Source organism: Lepus europaeus, chromosome 14 (genome assembly GCF_033115175.1).
Source record: "Lepus europaeus isolate LE1 chromosome 14, mLepTim1.pri, whole genome shotgun sequence".
Classification (NCBI taxonomy): Eukaryota; Metazoa; Chordata; class Mammalia; order Lagomorpha; family Leporidae; genus Lepus; species Lepus europaeus.
The window spans coordinates 20,721,738-20,747,500 of NC_084840.1; the positions used below are offsets into that span (position 1 = coordinate 20,721,738).

General features: G+C 46.6%; 1 protein-coding gene across 2 annotated transcripts in view; it reads right to left on the minus strand.

The window, feature by feature from the left end:
- The window catches only part of NUCKS1 (nuclear casein kinase and cyclin dependent kinase substrate 1), a 33,967-nt gene extending 16,272 nt beyond the window's left edge, over window positions 1-17,695 (minus strand). For both annotated transcript variants that reach the window (XM_062210220.1, XM_062210219.1), the window contains exons 1-2: window positions 17,588-17,695; window positions 3,083-3,132 (exon numbers count right to left, since the gene is read on the minus strand). In XM_062210220.1, coding sequence (XP_062066204.1) covers window positions 3,083-3,132; window positions 17,588-17,604 — 67 coding nt within the window. In that variant the 5' untranslated portion in view covers window positions 17,605-17,695. The remainder of the gene's footprint in view (window positions 1-3,082; window positions 3,133-17,587) is intronic.
- Window positions 17,696-25,763: the final 8,068 nt, after the last annotated feature.

Sequence of the window (25,763 nt, forward strand, 5' to 3'; positions counted from 1 at the left end):
TCTTTTCTTTTCTTTTCTTTCTCTTTCTCTCTCTCTCTCTCTCTCTCTCTTTCTTTCTTTCTTGGCAGGCAGAGTGGACAGTGAGAGAGAGAGAGACAGAGAGAAAGGTCTTCCTTTTGCCGTTGGTTCACCCTCCAATGGCTGCTGCAGCTGGCACATCATGCTGATCCGAAGCCAGGAGCCAGGTGCTTCTCCTGGTCTCCCATGGGTGCAGGGCCCAAGCACTTGGGCCATCCTCCACTGCACTCCCTGGCCACAGCAGGGAGCTGGCCTGGAAGAGGGGCAACCAGGACAGAATCCGGCACCCTGACCGGGACTAGAACCCGGTGTGCGGGCGCCACAGGAGGAGGATTAGCCTAGTGAGCCGCGGCGCCGGCCTCTATCTTTCAAATAAACAATACCACCACAACCCCCCCACACAAAAAGATGAGGGCAGGATTTCAGTTTCTTTCACATCAAAAAATTATTTATTTTCACTTAATTTGAAAGGCAGAGAAAACAGAGAGACAGCTAGACACAGACAAATGTATAAAGAGATTTTCCTTGCAGGGTATACCCCAGCAGGCACTTGAACCATGTACTCTGAAATGAGATATGGGTGTCCCAAGCAGAGTAATAACTACTGTGCCAAATGCCTGCTCCTTTCATTTTCTAAATTCTTTACCATTCCAGTCCCACTACCTTACCTCTATTGCTGTATAATAACCCTCCAATCAGCATTATATTCCGATTTTTTTACATGTCAGCAAGTATCTCTTATCATTCTATAGCCTACCCTTTGAATTTGTAAGAGTTCAACATGGTCCAATATATTTATCTGAAAATTACTAAACTAATAGGTTACATTACAAATATTTTTCAAGTAACCAACCTAAACTTTTATAATCCTAATACACAATTGCTATCATCAAGGAAATTACTTCTAACCCAAGTTATCAAATACATACTTTGGAAACTCTGGCTTTTGAGGAAAATACTAGTTTCAAAAGCCCTGTCTGGGGACAGGATTGTGGCGCAGCGAGCTAAGCTGTCACTGGCAATGCCAGGATGCCATATAGGAGTGCCAGTTCAAGTCCTAGCTACTCTGCTTCTAATACAGCTCCCTACTAATGCATATGGGAAAGCAGTGGAATACCCACGTTCTAGGCCCCTGATTCAGACTTGGGCCAGCCCCAGCCATTTTAGCCATTTGGGGATGGAAGCTCACTTTCTCTTCCCTTCAAATAAATAAGATCAGTGAAACATTTTTTAAAGTCCTATAAAACTAAAGAAAATTGCCCCACCTTACAAGGTGATTATTTCCAAAATCATGTAGTGCACATTATATACAATGTCTGGAAGTAGCCTGGAGCTTCAGCTATTACTAAAAAGCTGGATACATTATAAAGTCCATTATGGAATATCCTAACCATTTATAAAGATTTTTCAGTTAATTTGTAGTAACATGAAAAAGATACTCAAAAGTACAAGTAGATGGGGGAATAGAACAAAAACTTTGTATCAAACCTTCAACTACAATTTTAAAAGAATAAAAAGGAGGGGTGAAGGTGTCTGGCACAGCAGGTAACATACCACTTGGGACACCTGCATTCCATACTGGAGTGCCTGGGTTTTAGTCTCAGCTCTGCTTCCAATTCTAGCTTCCTGTTAACACCTGGGAGGCAGGACATACCGGTTAAAGTACTTGAGTACATGTCACCAATGGAAACCCAGATTGAGTTCCCAGGCTTTGTCCTGGCCTAGCCCTGGTTGCTGCAGGCATCTGGGGAGCAAAGCAGCGGATGGGTCTGTCTCTCAAATAAGTAGAAAAAAATTTTTGAATGCAATAAAAAATAAAAGGCTAGGAGTTAACAAAAAGGTTAAAATAGCAATTTGCAGGGCCGCTGTGGCGTAGGTTAAGCCTCTGCCTGCAGTGCTGGCATCCCATATGGGTACCAGTTTCAGTCCCAGCTGCTCTATTTCCCATCCAGCTCCCTGCTGATGCCCCTGGGAAAGCAGAGGGAGATAGCCCAAGTGCTTGGGCCCCTGCACCTGAGTAGAAGACCCCAGCTGTAGCAGCCACTTGGGGAGTCAACCAGTAGATGGATGATCTCTTTCTCTGTCTCTGCCTTTGAAAAAAAAAAAGCCAATCTTAAAAAGATTTATAAAAAAAAAAATAGCTATTTGCTGGCTAAGAGACCCCTGTCTCAGTTTCCTTAAATTATAGTACATCCCACATTAACAGGATTGTTCTAAGAAATAAATTATTAAAAATAAACATTTAGGACAATCCTTGACTATTTAGCACACATTTAATAAATGTTGGTATTACCTCTGGGAGATAGGATTACCTATTATTTGTTATTTAATTTTTCTGCATTTTCTGAATCTTTCCAAAGGATGCATATTATCTTTTTAAAGTAAAGTTAGATTAAAAAAGAAAAAAAACAGGAGCAGCCTTGTGGCATAGCCAGCAAATGCGCCATCCAGACACCAGCGGTTTATATCCCTGCTGCTCTAGTTCCAATCCAGCTCCCTTCTAATGGTGTGGGAAAAGCAGAGGAAGATGGCCCAGGTGTCTGGGCCCCTGCCACCCTCATGGGAGACCTGGAAGAGGTTCTTGGCTAAGCCCCAGCTGTTGTGGTCATCTGGAGATGAACCAGTGGATGGAAGATCTGTCTGTCTCTCCCTCTCAGTAACTGACTTTCAAAACAATCAACCAATCTTGGTGGGGGAGTGGGGGGGGTGGGAGTGGTGGTGGTGGTGCAGGGAGGCGGGGGCGGGGAACAAACAGTAAATGCATCTGGAAAACAGTAAGAGGATTAAGGATATATACTCTATAAAGAACTTTTTACAGCTAAGACTTAAGATTCACCACCCATTCTTTGAATTAGTTCACAAATCAAAGTTGTTTCACAAAGTAAACTCTCATCTTAGTTATTACTTTATTATGGAAAAAACAAGCACCGCGCCCCCAGGACATGTTTTGCTGCAGTAGCAGGAAATATTGTAGGTAATACACCCTATGTCAGGATTATTGGATATTTAAGCTGGTGACTCTTGTACCGGTCAATTTAAAATGTGCTAAAATCCCAAAACTTACCTGCATCATCAGACTCTTGAAACTGTGAATAGTCAACGACCTTCCTATTTCTGCAAAAACAAGAGAGTCTAATTACAATTATAAAAAATGTAGGATTTTTCTATCAGAACATTTTATTTCATAAACAGAATTAGGACTCTCTGAAAATCATCTTTTACAATTCACTTGTGATATAGAGTGTGTAAGCTTCTATCCACTAGTTCACACCCCAATGCCCACAACCACCAGGGCTAGGCCAGGTAGAAGACAGGATCTGGGAACTCAATTCAGACCTCCCATGTGCTGGCAGGGCCCCAGCCACTTGAGCTGTCACCTCCCAGGGTGTAGTTACAGGAAACTAGGAAGCTAGAATTAGAGGTGGAGCTGGGTCTGAATTCCAGGCATTCAGATATGGGGTCTAGGCATCCCAACTGGTGTCTTATCCAACACAACGAATGCTTGCCCTGAAGTTATTATTACTTTTTTAAAGATTTATTTACTTATTTGAAAGGCCGAGTTTACAGAGAGGCAAAGGAAAAGGCAGAGGCAGAGAAAGAGAGACAGACAAAGGTCTTCCATCCACTGGTTCACTCCCCAAATGGCTGCAACAACTGAAACTAGGCTGATCTGGAGCCAAGAACCAGGAGCTTCCTCCGGGTCTCCCACACGGGTGCAGGGGCCCACGCATTTGGGCCATTTCTACTCTTTCCCAGGGCATAGCAGAGAGCTGGATCAGAAATGGAGAGCAGCCAGGACTCGAATTGGCACCCACATGGTATGCCAGCACTGCAGGTGGTGGCTTTACCTGCTCCGCCACAGCACCGGCCCCTGACAAATTATTATTATTAAAAAAGATTTATTTATTTGACAGGTAGAGTTACAGACAGTGAGAGAGAGAGAGAGAAAGGCCTTCCTTCCGTTGGTTCACTCCCCTAATGGCCGCTACGGCTGGCGCTGCGCCAATCCGAAGCCAGGAGCTGGGTGCTTCCTCCTGGTCTCCCATGCGGGTGCAGGGCCCAAGCACTTGGGCCGTCCTCCGCTGCCCTCCTGGGCCACAGCAGAGAGCTGGACTGGAAGAGGAGCAACCGGGACAGAATCCGGTGCCCCAACTGGGACTAGAACACAGGGTGCTGGTGCCACGGGCGGAGGATTAGCCAAGTGAGCCACGGCGCCGGCCAGCAAGATCAAGTTTTAAGCATACAGCAGTTAAATGATAATGCACAAAATTATGGTAACACGAAGTTCAGCCTTACACAGAAAAGAAAAAAAAGTTAACTGGTCCAGTCAAAAGATGCTTTTTATTAGAGTATATAACTTAAGAAGTATGAAAGCCTCAAAAGCTTATATATCCATCTTTTAAATGATTTTAAGCATTTCCCATCAGCTAAGGCAGCTATTACTACCTTGAAAAAAATCATAATTCTGTTTCCCTTTGTATTCTAAATATAAGCTTAAAAATCTTCATCTGGAGATGTAAAACAACTTCCATTTTAGTAACCAACAACTTACCTTGCAAGAGCCTTGGATAAAAAATGCACTGTAACTCTAGGGTTAAATACGCACAAGTGAGCTGAATGAGAAATACATGTTATCAACTACACTTACACCTGAGCAGAATATTCTTGGTTATACAGCTTATGTAAGATACCGTTAATAGGGGCTGGTGCTTTGGCACAGCAGGTTAAAGCCTTGGCCTGTGGTGCTGGCACCCTATATGGAAACCGGTTTGAGTCTTGGCTGCTCTACTTCCAGTCCAGCTCCTTGCTGATGTGCCTGGGAAGGCACTGGAAGATGACCCAAGAACTTGGGACCCTGCACCTGTGTGGGAGACCTGGAAGAAGCTCCTGGCTCCTGGTTTTGGATTGGCTCAGCTCTGACCATTGCAGACACTTGGGGAGTAAACCAGGGGATGGAAGATGTCTCTAACTCTGCCTTTAAATAAATAAATAATTTTTTTTTAAAAAAGGATACTATTAATATTCAGACAGGGTGGTCAGAATAAGCCACAGCCCATGTTGTATCCTAATGTGCCAGGACAACACGAGGATGGGTGAACTCTGAACACGTGTTTGGGACTCAGATGTAGAAAGCACAGTGACACCCTCAGTTTCATGGGGGAAGAAAGGATATTAAGGAATTTCTCCTTGATTGCTTTAACCTATAAAACTATATACTTGCTCTAGCAAATGACTAATAAAGATATCAGACTACCAGGAAAGCTAATTAAAAACATGACTATTAATTCCACTTACATCAACACTACCAAACTGTATAGTTACAAGTGGTTAAGACAGTAAATTCTGTTAAAGTATATTTTTATCACATAAAGATAGTTTTGTATGACAATTTTTTTAAAAAAAACCTAGTATTTTGGGGCTTGTATTAATGACAAAGGCCAGGAAAAACAGTACTACAATCAAAATGCAAGGAGGATCTGCATTATTTAGGATCATGTAAAACAGGACATGAGACCAAAGAAAGAAATGTATCCCGAAGAGGGAGTTTTAAACCTTAATCATTAATAATTACAGTACAGGTTGTAAACTTGCAGGGGTAATGATTCTGGTCTATCCCATGCTTGTGGGATGACAAGGAAAATGTAACTACTCAATTTCTGGGTGCCAAAGGGATAAATTATCATGGGCCATGAGACTATGGGGGGGGGGCACGAGAATGGTATAGGGCACATCAGATGAAGAGCAATTTAATAAACTGAGAATACTGAACTCGCAACCAAGAAAACATTTTAGCTGCCTTAGGACTTTAATACGAAAACAGTAGTAAAGGTACCTGCTTAGCTTTAGCGATGAGACTAAGTGTAGATTCAACATCAAGAACTTTCTTTTTATTTTTCCTTTTCAAATGATTTATTTTATTTGAAAGGTAGAGTACAGAGTGAAAGAGAGGGAGAGACGGAGATCTTCCACTCGCTGGTTCACTACCCAAATGGCTGCAACCTTTGGAGCCGGGCCAGATCTAAGCCAGGAGCTTCTTCTGGGTCTCCTGCGTGGGTGTAGTTGCCAAGTACTTGGGCCATTTTCCACTGCTTTTCCAGGCGCATTAGCAGGGAGCTGGATAGAAGAGCAGCAGCTGGGACTGAAACTGGTACCCATGTGATGCTAGGGTTGCAGGTGGCAGCTTAACCTGCTGAGCCAAGCACTGGCCCATTAATTTGTTCTTCCTTCCTCCTTCCCTCCTCTCCCCTCTTTTTTTTCTTTCTTTTTAAGAAGATTTATTTATTTGAAAGAGAGAGAGATCTTCCATCAGCTGGTTCATTCCCCAGATGGCCACAACACCCGGGTTGTGGGTGAGACCAGAACTCCAGCTCGGTCTCCCGCATGGGTGGCAGGGGTCCAAGTATTTGGGCCATATTCTGCTACCTTCCCAGGCACATTAGCAAGATGCCAGATAGGCAGTAGGGCAGCCAGGACTTGAACTGGTGCTCTGATATGGGATGCCAGCATCACATGCAGCAGCTTAACCCACTGAGCCACGTCAGCCCCCAAACAACTTTCTACCATGTTTGCATATGATGGCTGTTGTTTCCTTAGGCTATCACTGGAAATGTGCCACAAAGCTTATCATGTAGTAAGCACAGAAGCCTATTTACCAGTGCTACAACTATGAGGTCACTTCTGCCGAAACCGATGACATAAGCTGCTTGACAGATCTAACAGATATTCTACAAAATGTATTCGTTTAATGAAAAATCTTTTCTACTATAAACAGCTATCCTGTGTAGACCTTATACCGTATCACTTATTGCTGTACCACTTTTGGTCACTGACCCAAGTTCCATGACAGACACAATCATGTGTTAGAGCTACAGTTCTGGTATAATTGAGGTACAAAGTAGGCACTCCAGTATTTGTGCTTAGGGCCCAAGTTTAAGAGTTTTGTTAGAAGCATAGTTTTTTATTTGATAGAATTAATATCCAATATCCTGCAAGAGCTCATCTCTTGCCACTTGCCCAAGGAGCCCAGGAAATTTGGAATTCCTCTATTTTGTTTTCAATCACTTGGTCCTGCTGTTCCCTGTCCTACTGGAGTGCTGTCATATCACTCCCTCTCCAATCAGACATTCACCTCCTCAATAATCTTAGTACTCTATTTACACTGTATAACCTACCAATTCTTCCTGCCTCTCCTACTTACTGTGAGCTTTTTGTGGCCAGGGAGCATCCTCTTCATTAGGGACCAAGAAATGTGGCTAATGGTTTAGGGACTTGGCATCAGCAAAGGAGTAACAAGAGAAAAGCCCCAAATGGCCACAATGGCCAGGGCTGGGTCAGGCCAAAGTCGGGAACCTGGAGTTTCTTTCAGGTCTCTCACATGGGTGCAGGGGCCCAAGCATTAGCAGGGAGCTGGATCAGAAGTGGAGCATCGGGTCTCAAACCAGTGCCCACATGGGATACCGGTGTTGCAGGCGGAGGCTTGACTTCCTACATCACAATGCTCGCCTCAGGAAAGTTCTATTTCTAACTGAAAACAAAGAGTTTCTTAAAACACCATTACTTAAATTAAGTGCCAAAGCTAAACTAACTCTTCAGTATAAAGTGACTATCAATAACAAGAACTGGGAGGTCAATACAAGATTTCATTACAGAACTGAGGTTAAAAACAGATTTTTAAAAAATGTACTTATTTGAAAGAAAGAAGAGAGAAGAGAGAGAGAGATCCACCTTCCATCTGCTGGTTCACCACCCCAGTGGCCGCAACAACCAGGGCTGAGCCAGGCTGAAACCAAAAGCTTCCTTTGGGTCTCCAGTGTGGGTGGCAGGCGCCCAAGTACTGGATCATCTTCCACTGCTTTTCCAGGCCATTAGCAGGGAGCTGGACTGGAAATGAACCAGCACCCATAAAGGATGCTGGCATTGCAGGAGGTGGTTTTACCCGCTATGCAACACAGGCCCCCGTAATTTTAAATACACACAGTTCACACTCATATTTGGATATGTCATTCAACTTAAAAGTATGTAGGTCTTAATGGTTCTAGCACCAACTCGAAGAATTGTCTTAAAAGGTTTCTTGCCCCTTTCACTACAGCATTAATACCAAAATACCTCCCTGTGTTAAATTCTTTCTGACTTCATGGCAGTCTCCACAGGTTACCATTTAAGCTAGAGAAGGTACTAGAACTATTAGATCCTTGACAATCTAATCCAACCTCTATCTTCCCTGTACTTTTGCTAAAGCAATCCAAAGTCTCACTTGTCTTCGGGGCTGTTCCATTACAGAGTGGCTTTACACAGCAATTCCAATGACCCAAACGTCCTTGACCATAGCTAACAACTTCTGGTATCCTGACCCCAACACATTCTTTCTCCCAACTTCCTATCATCTGCAAATTTCCTCAGTGTACCACCAATGTCTTCATTTACATCATTAATAAAGACAGGCCAAGGAGAGAGCCCCTTAAAGCAGCGGTGTAGTACCCTCCCAGGATGATGTTGGTCACTGTTGGCTCTCTCTGCGCATGGCTACTGAGGCCCACGTTCACCACAGTGAACTACCATTCTGCCTCCATGTCTCCATCTTACTCACAAGGACCTCATGTTGTCAAGGTGTCAGGATCACTGTCGAAATAAAACCCTGGTATTTTCACAGAACTGTTTTGCTCTAGAAAATCTTTTTAAGAAATGAAATGAAATCATTTAAATTGGCAATATTTAAAACATTTTAGCAATAAAACTGTCTGTTCAAACAAAATCGACATAAAACACAGCTGATTAAAAGAACAGGCAAGGCTGAGTGGTTAGCCTTCTGGCCGACACCGGTGGCTCCTATCAGAGCGACTGGTTTTGACGCTGACTCCAGCTTCCTGCTGAGGAAGACCATGGGAGATAGCGGCGATGGTTCCTGACACCCACACGGGAGCCCTGGACTGAGCGTCCACCTCCTGGCTTCAGCTGGGCTGTCCTGATCACTTCAGGCATCTGGGCGGGGGCGGGGGTGGGGGGGCGGGGTGCGTGAATTAGTAGACATGGGCTCTTTCTGCTTCTCAAATTAAAAAAAAAAATAAAATTTCTTAACTGGAAGCATTTTAAGAGTTAACCTTGTACTGCAACTTCACTTTAAAATGAGCTTGTGTATCATGTGCAAGAATAATGAAACCTGGTAATCCTCAAGCTCTCCATGAAAGAGACCCGCTTATCTGCAAAATTGCCTACCTTTGAAAATGAAAGTTTGAAACAAATGTTTACGGTAACACCAGTGGCAGCCAGCATCTGAGGCCACTGATTTACAGAGGCTTTGTGTGGCTCCATGATGACTTTCGTTAACCACAAGTCACTTCAGATGCGAGTGAGGCACCTGAATCCTGACTCTCACACTAACCTCACACGCCGAGCGAATCGTCATCACTTCCGCACACCTGAGGAAGCCAAGGCTCAAGGCTCAGTTCTGTCATCTGCACTGAAATGCGGCTCCAGGCTCACTTTACCACCGCAAGCAGTTCAGTGGCAAAGGCTATTTTCCACCCAAGTCCTGCCAACCCTGTGCCCCACAGGCCACTGCCCACACAGGCTACAAACCTTCCTCTCCCAAATTCAATTTTCACAGGACAAATGCCCCCCAAGTCAACAATCTGTGCCCATTGTAACCTAGGTTTCCGTCTTTCCTTTCTTCTCTCCCTCAAAGACGACAGAGAAACCTCGCGTGCCATGTTTTCTCAGGACACACAAATGTTGGTTCACTGAGGCCACAATTCCTGAACTCAACTCGGGTTAATTTCTTAGAACTGCTTTACTCGTCTTGACCTTCAAGTTCCTTTTGCTTCAAATGTGCTGTTTGGATCATATTATACAGCACTCTTTTATGTTTAAAATGTAAAAATTAAAAACAAAGTCACAAGATCAAAGAAACTTTAAAGACAAAAAAATTTAGAAAGGGCTACCAAGTTTTTCAAGTACAAAGTTCTAATTTCTCAAGAATGTTGTTGTGAATGATGAGCTAGACACATGCCTCAATCTCCTACTGAATATTTAGCCAACTTCCTTTTTAGTCCAAATGAGTAAGTACCCATTCACCATGCCCAGTTTCACCAGTAAGAAATACTTTTTTTCAAACTCACAAATTTCATTACAAGATAAAGTACCTGCTAAATAATCGGTTATTTTTCCCAATGTAAGTTCAATGCAAAATCTATGCAATTGGGACTGAAGGGGGTCCCAGACTAAGCATTACCTAGTTCTGATCTGAAGCAGAGGGTTTGGGAAACTTGTGGAATCTTCCAAATTGCCTAACCCAATCACCAGGTTTAAACCTGTAACTAAGTGAGCTTACACGCCATTCATAAAAAAGTCATTTGGTCTGGCCCTGCCAAAACCACCACAGGCGGGGCTCAAAACTCAATGAACCTGTAGCAGGCTAATTTTTTATAATTTTGTATGGACCACGATGTCATAAATATTCAAATGTCCCTTGGCAGAAAAAAAGTTCTCCACCTCTGGTCTATCGACTCATTAAAAAGGAAAAACATGGCGTAGTATGCAGGATAGCTCACCTAACAGAAAAGAAAATCGCAGGATTTGAGGGTAAATGAAGCAGTATCTGGGTATGCTCCACGCACAGTGCTGAAGGGTGGACTGCAGAGTGGACCTAACGCCTTCGTCCTCAAGCAAGGTGGCAACGTAGATACGGGGTTCCACGGCTAGCTGCAAGGGTCTAAGTCCAGACTAGGTCTCTGTCAAATGACTTAGAGTCCTGACAAAAGTGTGATGTCTCGGGCCAGCACCGTGGCTTAACAGGCTAATCCTCCGCCTTAAGGCACCGGCACACCGGGTTCTAGTCCCGGTTGGGGCACCGATCCTGTCCCGGTTGCCCCTCTTCCAGGCCAGCTCTCTGCTGTGGCCAGGGAGTGCAGTGGAGGATGGCCCAAGTTCTTGGGCCCTGCATCCCATGGGAGACCAGGATAAGCACCTGGCTCCTGCCATCAGATCAGCGAGATGCGCCGGCCACAGCGGCCATTGGAGGGTGAACCAATGGCAAAAAGGAAGACCTTTCTCTCTGTCTCCCTCTACTGTTGACTCTGCCTGTCCAAAAAAAAAAAAAAAAGTGTGATGTCTCATTTATGATGCATGCTAAACAAAAAAGCGAAGTTTCTGACAGTCTGACTTTGCAGCTGCACTTGGGAAAGGTGTGTTATCGGCCTTTATGGCTGTGGAATGTCCTTGGCCGGCGAACCAGTCCCATCTGTAATCTCAGCCCCAACAGCAGGGTGGACTTTTACTTTCTCAGCTGAGCTAATTTTTAGTTTCTCAAGCAGTTCATCTTCTAGGTCATTTTATCTTGACAGATAAAGGATTCTACATTCCAACCAAAGGTATCCTGGAAGATCACCTTGCTTAGCAGATAACTCAACAGATGCACAATTCAAAAAACATGTATCTCTAAGAAGCACCTGAAAATATACAATATCCAGTGTGAACACTGTAGCAGCTGTGGTCTCTCCATCTAAAGTATTTCAAAAGCCTGGATTTATGACTATGTAAATGGTAGTTATTTAAAAATACTACAAAGTAACTCTATAACCATCAAGTCCACTTCCTAAAATCTAGATAGTAATCACTTTTTCACAAAACAAAGGGATGCCCAGTTTGACCAAAGTGGTCCTACACTGAATCAAAGGTTTCCTTCTACTGTGTACAACGCAGGAGTCTCCCAGATGGTGTCTTTGGTTTCAACAACCCAAAAAGTGATTTCTGTATCTACAGTGAAGTTGTAAGTATCTTTGTGGCCAACAATTTTTTTCTAACATGACTACAATTTAACATTAATACTGATAAGTTCAAGAAACCAAATGGCCCATTTGACCATGCAGACTGTAAATCACAAGTGATAAAGGGACAACATTCCCACGGACTGTAATGTGGACGGTGTCTCAGATACACGATGGTGGCCTTTTACATTTCTGGGAAAAACATACCCTAAAACCAAAACATAAAATTTTATTCAAAATTAGCTTTATCCTTCTTAGTAACCAGCCATTTTTAGAGCTGGAAGAAATTAATGAGATTTGAAAACTATAAAGTGCTTTGGAAGCGCAAGGTCAATTATTCCAATGGAGCTCCCATCTTCCATCACATAAATCAAAGAGGCAGAAACTCTTGTCTCCTGATTTGCTGTGCCGTGCTACTGTCCACCAGTTTTACAGCTAATTCAGATTTAAAACACTAAGAACAACCACTTACCTTAATTTGTAACCTTTGACATATTAAATCAACCCCTAACTTTAATCTTAATTTTCTAATTATAATGCATTGACACGTTTTATGATATGTGTGGAAACTTCTTCAAATGCCAAGGCTTTCTTTTAGTCCTTTTATATGATGACTCATAGTGACAGATTATTGTGTTCCTTGGACAACCCTACTTGATCACATATATTTATTTTTAATCCTCCTCAGGATTCAGTTAACCTAAGTGTGCTAAGCATTTCTGCATACACATTTTAATGTAACATGATCCAGTAATTTTCTTCTACTGTTCTTCAGGTGGCTTTGGAATCTATACATTTATTTTAGTCAGAGGGAAATTATGAAATGTATGAAGTTAAAACAGGGCTGACATTCACATTTTCCTCCCAAAGACTCACACTAACCACTTCACTGGATTTTTCTCCCCAGTTAGGTGTCCCCTCCTTTAACCCCCTCACATACTCTATTCCCCTGGCCCCACAAGCTCATTTTAAAGTTAGCCAAGTCCTATCATGCACTGCTAACCCTTCCAAAGACGACCTGTGCTGCCACCATGAGGAAGGGTAACACAGAGGCCATCTCACAGGACGGGGAGGATCACACACCAGCTGTAAAATTCCTGCTTCGTCTCTCATTGGTGAGCTATGCCCGTGAGTCTCTACAAGCCTCAGGTCTCACAACAAAATAGGGATAAGGTAGACATTGTCTCAACAGTTACTGCGTGATTTTGAAATACATATGTAAAGTACCTGGCAGAGTATTTGCCAGTAAATGAGTTCTACTGATTTTCAAAGGTTTTTAAAAGAATGTATGCTAATATGTTAAAGGTATACAATCTCAAATATACAATTTGGAAATCTATAAAGTTCTGAAAACTTAAGCATTTTTTCATAACTCCCACAAAGGTATTTCAACCAGTTTGTTGAAAATGGAATTATATTTTGGTGAAAAAAATCTGAAACCCATGTGTTTTGTAATATGCATTTTTCATGAACTTTTTGTAGGCCCCTTGTATTTTGGCACAACTTGACCTAAATGTGAGGCTTTTTACTCTTTATTAACTTGGTGTGAAAATGCTTTTCACAAAATACTAATGTGTTTGACTACAGGAATGACCCCAGACTAGATGGGACATGAATACACTATACAATCCTACTCCTATGTTAAATGTGAAAATTCCAAATTCCCAAATTTATATGGTCCCACTAGTGTGAAACTGGAGATGCGGACCAGTAAGACTGGAATAAAATACGGCACACACAAATCTAGCAGAAAGGAGAGTTGCTAACATCTTTATTCTCTCAAAACCAGTCTTGCTATGATCTCTACATCTTAGTTCTTGGGGTTTCAAAGTCATCAGTGGTAAACTGAAGAACCCAGACTTAATTTCTGAAGTTCCTTCACGTTCTTTTTATTTAATACTTTTAATGTGAAAAGCCATCTCTAACAACTTTAAATATTGGACAAAAATACTCATATTAAAGACATTTTGGCCATGTTTTTGGCAAAATATTCCCCAGAGCTAAAAATGTATGTATTAAGAATGTACAACACTGGAGACACTGCTAGTGAGCAAACACTCGACCATCACCATGCCAAACACTAGGCAAGAGTGGTACCATGGAAAGAATGCTAGCTCTGTAACTCAGGAAGTCCGGGTTCAAATCTTCTGTTATTACAGTTCTATAACCTTGAGCAACATATTCTTTAAACCTTGTTTTGTTACAGATTTAAAAAACAAAGGTCCCTATCACAGAGCTTGTCTCTGCGCTTTTCCTCAAATGTTCAGTATGCTACTCCAAAAACCACATTTTAAGCACTGTATTATAATCTTTAGTATAACTAACTACATGGATACTGAGAAAAATGAATGTTTTAATGTTCTTTTATAAACATTAACTCCCTGCCATTATTCATTTTATATACTACTACACTACGTTATCTTTGATGGCATATCTTAGAAAGGATGATGTCTTTTTAGAGGAACATGACATGTAAGTAATAAAATGTACCAGAAATGTGAGAGACGTAAGGAACCAGGCTCAGCTACAACCCCATTTCCTAGGGTATTAAATTTGTGTCTTCATGTGCATACTGGGAAACAAATTCCACACAAACCTGAATATACTTCTGAGTTTTCCCTTTAACCCTTTTGGTAAGAGAGACTAAGTTTTAATCCAGGCACATAATTCTTTCAAAGAAAACAATCTGGACTATTGGGAAAGCTGATAATTCTCATATAATTGTAAACATGACGATCTCTTATCAACCTCTAAGAGGCTATGCGTTCACATCTAAATCTTCAATAGCAAACATTCCCTGCAGTCAAGTCTAAAGGAAAGACAAGCTACGAAGCACACTTCTGTTACAAAGAGAGGTAACTAGACGGCTGGGAGTGACTTGGACCACTTTCAGGAAGGGAGGAGGATCTCTGCACCCCAAGCTAAATTTTAAGAAACCTGGTTTCGGTTTGGGTGAGCCAGTAAATCTCCTGGGCTTTCCCCTCATCCTTTTTCCTTCTTCCCTCACCAAGTGTCACAAATGCACTGACAAGTTAGAAACGTCATACTCTGTGTTCTTTCATCAACACTGGCAACGATATTGACCAGGTAGAAGGTAAAGTGATTATGACAGAATAGGGTGAGGACTGGAATTAAGAAATCTGGGCTTGGGACCTTGGGACCTAGCAGTGTGTGACACGAGGCACTTTACTTGTCTAGGTCCCTGTAAGTCCTCTGTGAACTGAGTGTGCCTCAATTTCTTTCTAGCTCTGAGGCTACAATTTTATGCTATTAATCTGACTCTAAGCTCTCCTTTACAGGTCAGTAACTATAAAAGGTAAAGACGGCTACTTAAGAATAACACGCTAGATACAGGGCTATGGAAAATCATGCTGTAGCCAAATGGTTCATCATATGTTTTATCTGGAAATTTCTGTCAAGGTACCATTAGCGTATTTCTTAAACACTCTTTAAATGTTTAGGTTCATATTAAAAACAAAAATCAATATTTACAGTAAAAGTGAGCACCAGAAAACTCGTCAGAATCATATACAGGCTTGCGTACAGTAACGCACTGCTGTGAACACTGGCATTTTCCCACAGCTTATTTTTAAATAAGGGTAATCAGGGCAGGGGTTGTGGCACAGCAAGGCCAGCCGCTGTGTGGGTTGCTGCGTCCCATCCGAAGTGCCTGGGGAGTCCTGGTTACTCTGCTTCCAATCCAGCTTCCTGCTAGGACACCTGGCAGGCAGTTGATGATGGCCCCAACACTTGAGTTCCTGGCACTCAGGTGGGAGGCCCAGATAGAGTTCCAGCCTCTGGGCTTAGGCCTGGCCCTGTCCCAGACTCAGCTGTTGGGAAATAAGGGGAGTGAACCAGTGAATGGAAGATCTCTCTCTGGCTTTCAAATAGTCATTAAAAAAAAAAAAAAAAAAAGCGCGATCATTCTGAAATCAATGTCCTTTTTCTGGTGTCAAATGTCTTATGGTAACATGGATTCTTCAACTACACTCAAACAGCATTTCCCTAGTCAGGCCTTTTTATTGCCAAATTTAACAAACCACCAAACTCAAGTTTAATTATTTCTGCTTTATTATTGGTCACCAGCATATTAAAGACTTCTTTTAAAAGGAGTTACAAAGAGACTTTATCACTAAAATATAATCAGGAACCAAGTTGCTCTGAAATAAACTCGAAAGTGACAAATGAGCCCACAATATGGTAACTTCATCCTTCAATTAGAGGCAACAAACAAGGTTAAAATTGTTAACATTAAGAAAAAAGTTGTGCAGAAACCCTAATGCCTCCAAAAAAACTGTCAGAATGTGCTTAATATATTCATCCACACATGGTAAAGTTAAAAATCCAAGTTTCACAGTAAAAAGTTCTGTTCGTGTTCCAGTATCTAAATCTGGGAACATAAATTCGGGCAGATGAAATAAGAAAGTCACTACAATAAAATAAAAAGTCAAAACTTAGTGAAGTTTAAAAAGTGGAGAAATTAATAATTCCACCATACAGAAATTACTCCCAGAAGACAAAAGATGCAATTCAGATAACAGAAATCTTTATTATAGTAGTCACTTTTAGCCGATCCTAAAGGAAATATCTCACGCGAGATGATGGGCTATAACAGTCAATTCTCATGTCACACAAAAAAATGCGCGCACCACCGCCGCAAACAGCCATTCGGACGCCTCGGAAACTCGCGCAGAGGGCGAAGTTAGCAGAGGCGCGGGTTCAAACCCGGCGGCAGGACGGGGCAGCCAGGGAGGCCGCTGCGTCCACGCTCCCACGGAACCGGGCGGGACAGAACCCTCCCGGGCTCCTGGGCCTCTGTGGAACTCTGAAGGAACTTCCCTTTGCACGAAACTTGGAATGAAGAAAGGGAAGCGACAACTGTTCGACCATTTCCAAACTAACCCTGCGAGCCGCCGGGCACGCACCCCCCCCCCCCCGGCGAATGGCACATTCCACACGCCGGCCCCCGGGCGGGCGGAGGGCGAGTCCACCGGCCGCGGGGGGAGCGCCAACTTGTCCCAAGGCCCAGAGTCCGAGGGTTAACCCCACGTAGCCCCTTCACCATTCCCGCCGCTCGGGGCAAGGAGAGGGTTACGAAAAGATCCCGCGACGTGTACACGGGGGCGAGGGGAACGAGAGCCTCACGGGATCTGGGTCGCGCTGTTAACCCGCACCTCGCCGAGCACCGACATTTCCCCGAGCAAGGACACCGCCGGTCGGGGCGAAAGGGTCAACCCCGGGCTTCCGCCTCCCCGAGCTCCGAGGCGGGCGCGGGGTCCCGTCCCGAACTCTCACTCTGGGGAACAGCGCGGGGCCCGCCCACGCCCGAGCCCGGGGGCGGGGCCGGCCCGCCCGCGGCGTGGGGGATCACCGCGGGCCGGCGCCCCGGGCCGCCCGGCGCCCCCGCCCCCGCGTCCGGGGGCAGGGCGAGCGCACCGCCCCTCCCCGCCGAGTCCCGGCCCGGAGGTGGGGCCTGCCTGCGGGCGCGGCGTCCACACCCTCCCCCCGGCCGCGGGCGGCTCGGAACACCCCGCCCGCTCCGTGCGCAGGGTGGGGGAGGCAGCCGGGCCGACCGGGGCCCCGCAGCGGCGCGGGGCGGGGAGGGCGCGCGCGCGCAGCCGCCACCCCCGCGCAGCCCCGCGCGCCAGCGAGGCCCCCCACGCTCCGGGGCGCGCGCGCGCGGGCCCCGGCAGGGCGGAGGCCGCGCGTGGCAGCGGCGAGGGCCGACGCCAGGCTGCTGTCCCCCACGCCACACCAGGCACCCCAGCCCCCTCCAGCCCGCTCCAGGCCTCGGGCTCCGCACTGACCTGACAGGCCGAGACATGTTCGCTGTCGAGACAGGACCGAGTCGAGAAGCCAAAGACCAGGACCCCCCCCACCCCGCGCGCTCGGCGCCCCACCCCCCCCGAGCTTCGGCCGATGGGACCGCTGCCGCCGAGCCCCGAGCTGCTGGCTTCTCAAACTCCGCCGCTCCTAGATTCAGGGCCCCTGGATCAGACGAACCCCCCTCTCCCCCGTCTCTTCAAAATGGATGAATCAAACCAGCCGAAAATGCGCCAAAGCCACCGTACAACCAAACGCAGTAGGGCTTGCGCGCTCCGCCCCAACACGCCCGCTCATTGGCGACTTCTGCCAGATGCGCCCAGCTCATTAGTCCGTTTGAATCATCACGTCCCTGAGACCCCGCCCCGCGCTCTGATAGGCTCCACCTCCCCCGTGGGGGTCCTGTTAGTCAAGCTGTTCTGAGAGCGCACGGCCGCAAAACAAAAATGGTCGCTGCTCAGCCCGCCTCCCGGCTTGCACTCCGGAGTGGCAGATTCGCCTTGGGTTTTCTCTTAGTACAACCAGAAAAAAAGATTTATATAGGGTCCGGCATCGCTCGGTGTTAGTGTAATGGTGTTTCGTCTCGCCTGCCTTGATCACGCAGAAAATCCAGTAATAGCAAAACCCGGAGCACAGGCAGCAGATTCGTCACTAAGGGGCTGCTTCAGAATTGGAGGGAAATTCCTTAGGTTCAAAAAATTTGACCTTAAACCCGCAAGCCCCTTTATTCTGGCTTCTTCATTAGCCCTCCGGGGCCCAGCCACCCTGCCGGAGTAGAGGAGCAGGATCATAATCAAGGAATAAATTCAACCTCAGCTTCCATTCTCTGTTCTGGACTGGGAGACCCACTTCAGGGTCGGTGAAGCCCCCGACTTGGACACGAGCATTCCCAGGTGTAATGATTGGGAGCGTGACCTCTGAGACCACAGCGTGTCTTGGTCGAGACCCCGGGCCCACCGCCTAATACCTGTGTAACTTTCCCTCCTGTGCCTCGGTTTTCTCATCTGTGAAATGGGCAACAACAGTGTTTCGGGCACACGGTAAGTGGTTCGCTTTTTACAAGATGGCCTCATCCCCGGGTGGAGGTGAGTGGCCCAAGGTAACCCAGTCACTCCGTGTAAGTGCACAGACATTTGTATGCCTACCGGAGGCAGAGCACAGGATCCCTGTGGGAGTGACTAGGGCTTGCCCATCCCTGTAAATAGGCTTCAGCCCTTGCCACAGGCGGGGTGCTAATAACCAGCTGCAGATACACTCCCCAGAGGGCACCAGAAACTCCAGACCGCTGTCTGCCTCCGGAAAGTCCGAGTGAACTCAGGCTTCCCCAGAGAAAGAGGATAAATAGTCGCAGTTCACGGTGAAGCACCCAACAGGTTACCGCGGCTCTTCCGGGTGACTCCACCCTCTCTCCCAAGAATGCTTTTTGAAAAAATATTAGTTAAAAACAAACACACACATAAGGGGCCAGTGCTGTGGCATAGTGGGAAAGCCTCCACCTGCAGCTCTGGCATCCCATATGGGTGCCAGTTCCAGTCCCCGCTGCTCCACTTCCGATCCAGCTCTCTACTAATGGTCTGGGAAAGCAGTGTAAGATGGCCCAAGTGCTTGGGCTCCTGCACCCTGGTGGGAGACCTGAAAGAATCTCTTGGCTTCAGATTGGCCCAGCTCCTGCATTGGGGCCATTTGGGGAGTGAACCAGCGATGGAAGGTCTCTCTGTCTCTCTCTGTCTGTAACTGCCTCTCAAATAAATAAAACTGGAAAAAAAAATGCGTAACATAGGGTTTGCTATTTAAACCATTTTTAAGTACAGTTCTATGACATTGAATACATTGATGCTATTGTGCATTATCACCACCGTCCGTCTCCAGAACTCTGTGGACTGAGTCTCTGTACCCGTTAAACACTACCTCTCCTCCCCCTGCCTCCGAGCCACTTAGGAGTTTGGCTACTCCAGGTACTACCTGTAAGTGGAGTCAGAGAGTCCTTTGGGATCGGCTTTTCCACTGAGCATTCTATTTTCCAGGTTCATCCATGTTGTAGCAGGTGTCAGAACTCCCTCCTTGAACGTCCATACCATTTTTTGTTTATCCATTCATCCATTAATGGGTATCTGGGTTACTTCTTCCTAAAGGCTATTGTGAATGGTGCCACCACACTCAGGAGACTGCAACGAGCTGTTTGAGACCCTGATTTCTCTTCTTTTGGTTATACACTGGATGTGGAACTGCTGCATCATGTGGCAATCCTATATTTAACCTTTAAAGCAGTCGCCGTAAGATTTTCCAGAGGCCAGCGCCGTGGCTCAACAGGCTAATCCTCTGCCTTGTGGTGCCAGCACACCGGGTTCTAGTCCCGCTTGGGGTGCTGGATTCTATCCCGGTTGCCCCTCTTTCAGGCCAGCTCTCTGCTATGGCCTGGGAAGGCAGTGGAGGATGGCCCAAGTGCTTGGGCCCTGCACCCGCATGGGAGACCAGGAGAAGCACCTGGCTCCTGGCTTTGGATCAGCGAGATGCGCTAGCTGCAGCGGCCATTGGAGGGTGAACCAACAGAAAAGGAAGACCTTTCTCTCCCTCTCTCTCTCACAATCCACTCTGCCTGTCCAAAAAAAAAAAATTTTCCAGAGCAGGGATACCATTTTACACTCCCACCAGCAATGCACAGGTCGTCCAATTTTCCACACCCTGGCCAACACTTTTTTTTTTTTAAATATAAAATAGCCATCTTAATGCGTTTCCATATATGTTCGACCAAGTATATTGTCATCCATATTGCTGTCAGGATCCAAGGCAGAGACGGTGGTGGTACAAGGATAACAGAGTGACTTTTGTGGCAATAGTTTTATTATGATAAATCACTATTGCTTTAGCAAATACCATTGTTAGGTGTTCTGAGATGAGAGAGGAGTTGTTTCCACTCATTGATTAGGTACTGAATGGCAGTGGCTTTCGTGAAAATGTCCAGGCAGGTAGAAAGTGCAGAGCGGGTCTTCCAGGCCTGGGCCTCCTGGTGTAGTCCAAGGCCGACAGGCAGATGGGCGCTGAGTGAAGGCTCTCCCCCTCCCAGGGGAGGGTCATGCCCTATCTCTTCACGGCTGCCTCAGCCAACATCTTCCCTCCGCTCATTTGCTCACTCACTCTTTCAGCAACGCTATCTCTTGGGAAGGACTTGAACTTCTAGTTTACTTTTCTGTGGACGAGCACAGAACTACGCCTGTCAGAGCCGAGAGCTCCCAGAACACACTCTCCAAGATCAGTTCCCCAAGTGATCGGCCCTGTGGACCTGTCCCAGCCACACCCAGTCTGTTGGAAACTGAAGAAAGACACTGATCTGGGAGAAGTCAGACTTTAGAAGCATGATCTGATTCTACTGCAGGGCAATCTGTGTAATAAAGCCGTGAGAAACTGAGCACAGGAGGCCAAGGCGTACGGGTGAGCTGAGTATCTTTTCATCTGGTTAGTGTCCACAGTCCTTGCCTATTTTCCTGTTGGACTGTCTTTTTTATTTTTGGTCTTTTTTACTTTTTATTTAGTGGAGCCATTAAGCCTTTGACTCTAAGAAGAGGCGCTGTTGCATGCATAGTGGGTAAATCCCATATGGGCGCCTGTTCAAGTCCCGGCTGCTCCACTTCCGATCCAGCTCTCTGCTATGGCCTGGGAAAGCAGTGGAAGATGGCCCGAGTCCTTGGGCCCCTGCACCCATGTGGGAGACCCGGAAGAAGCTCCTGGCTCCTGGCTTCGGATCGGCGCAGCTCCAGCTGTTGGAGCCATCTGGGGAGTGAACCAGTGCATGGAGGCTCTCTCTCTCTCTCTCTGCTTTTGCCTCTCTGTAGTTGTGCCTTTCAAATAAATAAATAAATAAATAAATAGATATTTAGCAACAACAACAACAAAAAAGAGGCTCTGGTGGCAGAATAGGCAGATTCCTTTCTTTGCCCTGGAATGAAGGCCAATGACCTCTAAGCTTGATGCTTAACTCCCACTATGATTCTGGTTATCTGCTGAGAAGTGGCCTGTGCTGCCCCCTCCGCACATGGTAGTGACAGTGAGAGCTGGCAGTGCTGGGCTCGTAGGACTGACACTCCTTCCACATCCCTCATGAATACCCGTCGCCCTCAAGAGCTAGGCTCCAGCAGCTGGGAGCTTCGGACGATGTTTTCACCACTTGCAGCTCTGTGCGCTCATGGAAGTCAGCCAGCCAGGGCTCAGGGCAGACACTGGCCGCTGCCTGTGCTGGCCACAGGAGCGCAGAAAGGTGCTGCCCTTTGAAGACCCCGCCGAGAAGTTCAAGAAAGTTCCTCCTGCTTTTGTTTCGTTTGTTTTCAAAAGTTCTACCTCCCTTGGCCGGCGCCGTGGCTCAACAGGCTAATCCTCCGCCTTGCGGCGCCAGCACACTGGGTTCTATCCTGGTTGCTCCTCTTCCAGTCCAGCTCTCTGCTATGGCCTGGGAAGGCAGTGGAGGATGGCCTAAGTCCTTGGGCCCTGCACCCGCATGGGAGACCAGGAGAAGCACCTGGCTCCTGGCTTCGGATCAGCGCGATGCGCCGGCTGCAGCAGCCATTGGAGGGTGAACCAATGACAAAAAGGAAGACCTTTCTCTCTGTCTCTCTCACTATCCACTCTGCCTGTCAAAAAATAAAAAAATAAAAAGTTCTACCTCCCAACTGTTAGCTGTCTCTGTCCCACCACCCTGGAACACAGGATGGGCCGTAAAAGCTGGGTGCTACTGGTTGGTCTCCCGGCAACCCCAGAGGCAGAGTAGCCTGCTGGAGACAGCGCCGTGGGTAAGGAGGGTGCTTTCCGGTCTTTGCTCAAGTGTCTTGTATACTTCCTCGCTCCAGACTTTATCTTCCTCTCTGCTTTTTTTTTTTTTTTTAATTTTATTTATTTTATTTGAGAAGTAGAGTTACAGACAGAGAGAGGCAGAGACAGAGAGAGATCTTCCATCTCTTGGTTCACTCAGATGGCCACAGTGGTTGGAGCTGAGCTGATCAGAAGCCAGAAGCCAGGATCCAGGAGCTTCTTCCCGATCTCCCATGCGGGTGCAGGGGCCCAAGCACCTGGGCCATCTTCCACTGCTATCCCAGGCCATAGTGGAGAGCTGGATTGGAAGAGGAGCAGCCGGGACTTGAACCAGCGCCCATATGGGATGCCGGCGCCACAGGCAGAGGCTTAGCCTGCTGCGCCATGGCGCCAGCCCCTCCTTTCAGCTTTGAAGATGGAAGAGTGAAGCTTAGGTGAATTTCTACTACAAAAACAATAAAGATGTATAACTTGAAGATCATTTGATTTTATATTTTTCAAAGATTCAGTTACTTATTTGAAAGAGCAACAGAGAGAGGGAGGGAGAAACACACAGAGATCTTCCATCTGCTGGTTCGCTCCACTACATCCAGGTCTGGGCCAGGCGGAAGCCAGGCCAGGAACTCGATCTCAATCTCCCACATGGGCGGCAGAGACCCAAGTACTTGGGCCATCATCTGCCACCTTCCTAGGCACAGTAACTGGAGATGGGCTCAGAAGCAGAGCAGGGACCGGAACCAGCACTCATATGGGACCCAGGCATCGCAAGTGCAGTTCAACCTGCTGTGCCGCAGTGCTGCCCTCTTGAAATTGATTTTAAATTGAAGAAAAAAGATCAGAAGGCCAATTCTTGCTGCTTTGCTGGACACCAACAAAATCCATAGACATGTTACCAGTATAACATTGAAGGAGACACAGCTTTGTCTACAGCGCTAACAGCCCTTATAATATGAGCATTGCTGAAAAGGGAGGCACCAAGGTATACTAAAAAGCACATTGAACTTGTGGTCAAGAATTTCTGTCTTGAGCTTTGGGATTTGCTACCTGGGGGATCTTCAGCAAATTTTAACTCTCTGCACCTCAGCTTCTTCGTGTGTAAAATGGGAATAATGGCACTGGCCCTTCCTACTGCACAAGGTTAGTGTAATCACAAGGAAAAAGGGCTCGCTTGTGAAGGTAGCTGATGCATGGTGGGAGCTGGTGTGGGATCAGCCACACTGTCTTCCGTAAAGGAAAAGCCCACACGCCAACAGCAAGCTTATTCCTCCAACAGAAACAGTGTCCCTGAACCCTGGGAACGCAGTTAACCAGGACTGCCCACGGCTTACAGATGGAGCAAGGGCGACAGTGAGAACTAGTAGCAGTCAGCTCACGGCACCGGAATGTCCACGTGTGTCTGCCTTCCTCCAGCATCTCCTCACTATTCCTACCCCAAATGTGATGATAAGGCTGTGAGAGCACCCGCTTGTGTTGGTCTCCCTGTCTCTGCGTGGGTCCGGCCCAGGGTCCCCCAGCGGACGTTCCCACTTGGATGTCCACAGGCTTGGCTTATCCATGCCAGAAGAGCCGCCTGCCTTCCCACTTTCCATTCCTGACTCATCTGTTTCTTTCTTTCTTTTTTTTTTTAAGATTTATTATTTTTTTATTTGAAAGTCAGAGTTACACAGAGAGGAGAAGCAGAAGAGAGGTCTTCCATCTGATGGTTCACTCCCCAGTTGGCCGCAACGGCCAGAGCTGCGCCGATCCAAAGCCAGGAGCCAGGAGCTTCTTCTGGGTCTCCCACGTAGGTGCAGGGGCCCAAGGACTTGGGCCATCCTCTACTGCCCTCCCAGGCCATAGCAGAGAGCTGGATAGGAAGTGGAGCAGCCAGGACTTGAACCGGCGCCCATATGGGATGCTGGCACTTCGGGCCAGGGCATCTACCCACAGCACCACAGTGCCGGCCCCCCATCCGTTTCTTTTTTCTTTCTTTCTTTCTTTCTTTTTTTTTTTTTTTTTTTTTGACAGAGTGGATAGTGAGAGAGACAGAGAGAAAGGTCTTCCTTTTTGCCGTTGGTTCACCCTCCAATGGCCACTGCGGCTGGTGCATCTCGCTGATCCGAAGCCAGGAGCCAGGTGCTTCTCCTGGTCTCCCATGCTGGTGCAGGGCCCAAGCACTTGGACCATCCTCCACTGCCTTCCCGGGCCATAGCAGAGAGCTGGCCTGGAAGAGGGGCAACCGGGATAGAATCCGGCGCCCCAACTGGGACTAGAACCTGGTGTGCCGGCGCCGCAAGGCAGAGGATTAGCCCGATAAGCCACGGCGCCGGCCCCGTTTCTTTTTTAAAAACTCACTTTAATTGTGCATATTTATGAGGTACAGTGTACATATTATGGGGTATGTTCAATGGATGTACTCAATATGCGTTGACCAACAGAGGTTACTTGGCACTTCCATCTCCTTAAATATGCTAAAACATCCTGTTTGTTTGTTTTTTTTTTTCAGATTTGTTTATTTATTTGAAAGTCAGAGTTACACAGAGAGAGAGGAGAGGCAGAGAGATAGACAGAGGGAGAGAGAGAGAGAGAGGTCTTCCATCTGCTGGTTCACTCCCCAATTGGCTGCAACAGCCGGAGCTGCGCCGATCCAAAGCCAGGAGTCAGGAGATTCTTCTGGGACTCCCACGTGGGTGCCAGGGCCCAAGGGCTTGGACCATCTCCCACTGCTTTCCCAGGCCACAGTAGAGAGCTGATCAAAAGTGGAGTAGCCGGGACTTGAACTGGTGCCCATGTAGAATGCCAGAACTGCAGGCAGTGGCTTTACCTGCTAGGCCACAGTGCCAACTCCCTGTATTAAGAGTTAATAATTGTACATATTACGGGGTATAGTGTAACACCTCAGTAAACATACGTGATGGGCAGCGACCACACCAGGGCAATCAGCGTTCCCCTCTCTCACCACCCTGTGCCTGGAGCCCTGGTGTTCTCCTCTATCCATTCACGGAGCGTGTGGTATGTCTTATATGCATGTACACACATAGTTATAGTGACATGCGCAGTGGAACATTAGAATTTACTCTTTTTTTTTTTTTTAAAGATTCATTTATTTATTTGAAAGGCAGACAGAATGAGAAGAAGAGACAGAGAGAGATCTTCCATCTGCAGGTTCACTCTCAAAATAGCCTCACAATTGCTGGAGCCAGGAGCTGCTTCTGGGTCTCCCATGTGGGTGCAGGGGCCCAAGGACTTGGGACATGCAGAGAGCTGGATTGGAAGTGGAGTAGCTGGGACTCGAACCGGCATCCACATGGGATGCTGGCACTGCAGGCAGCGACTTTACCTGCTACAACACAGTGCCGGCCCCTATATAATTTTTTTTAA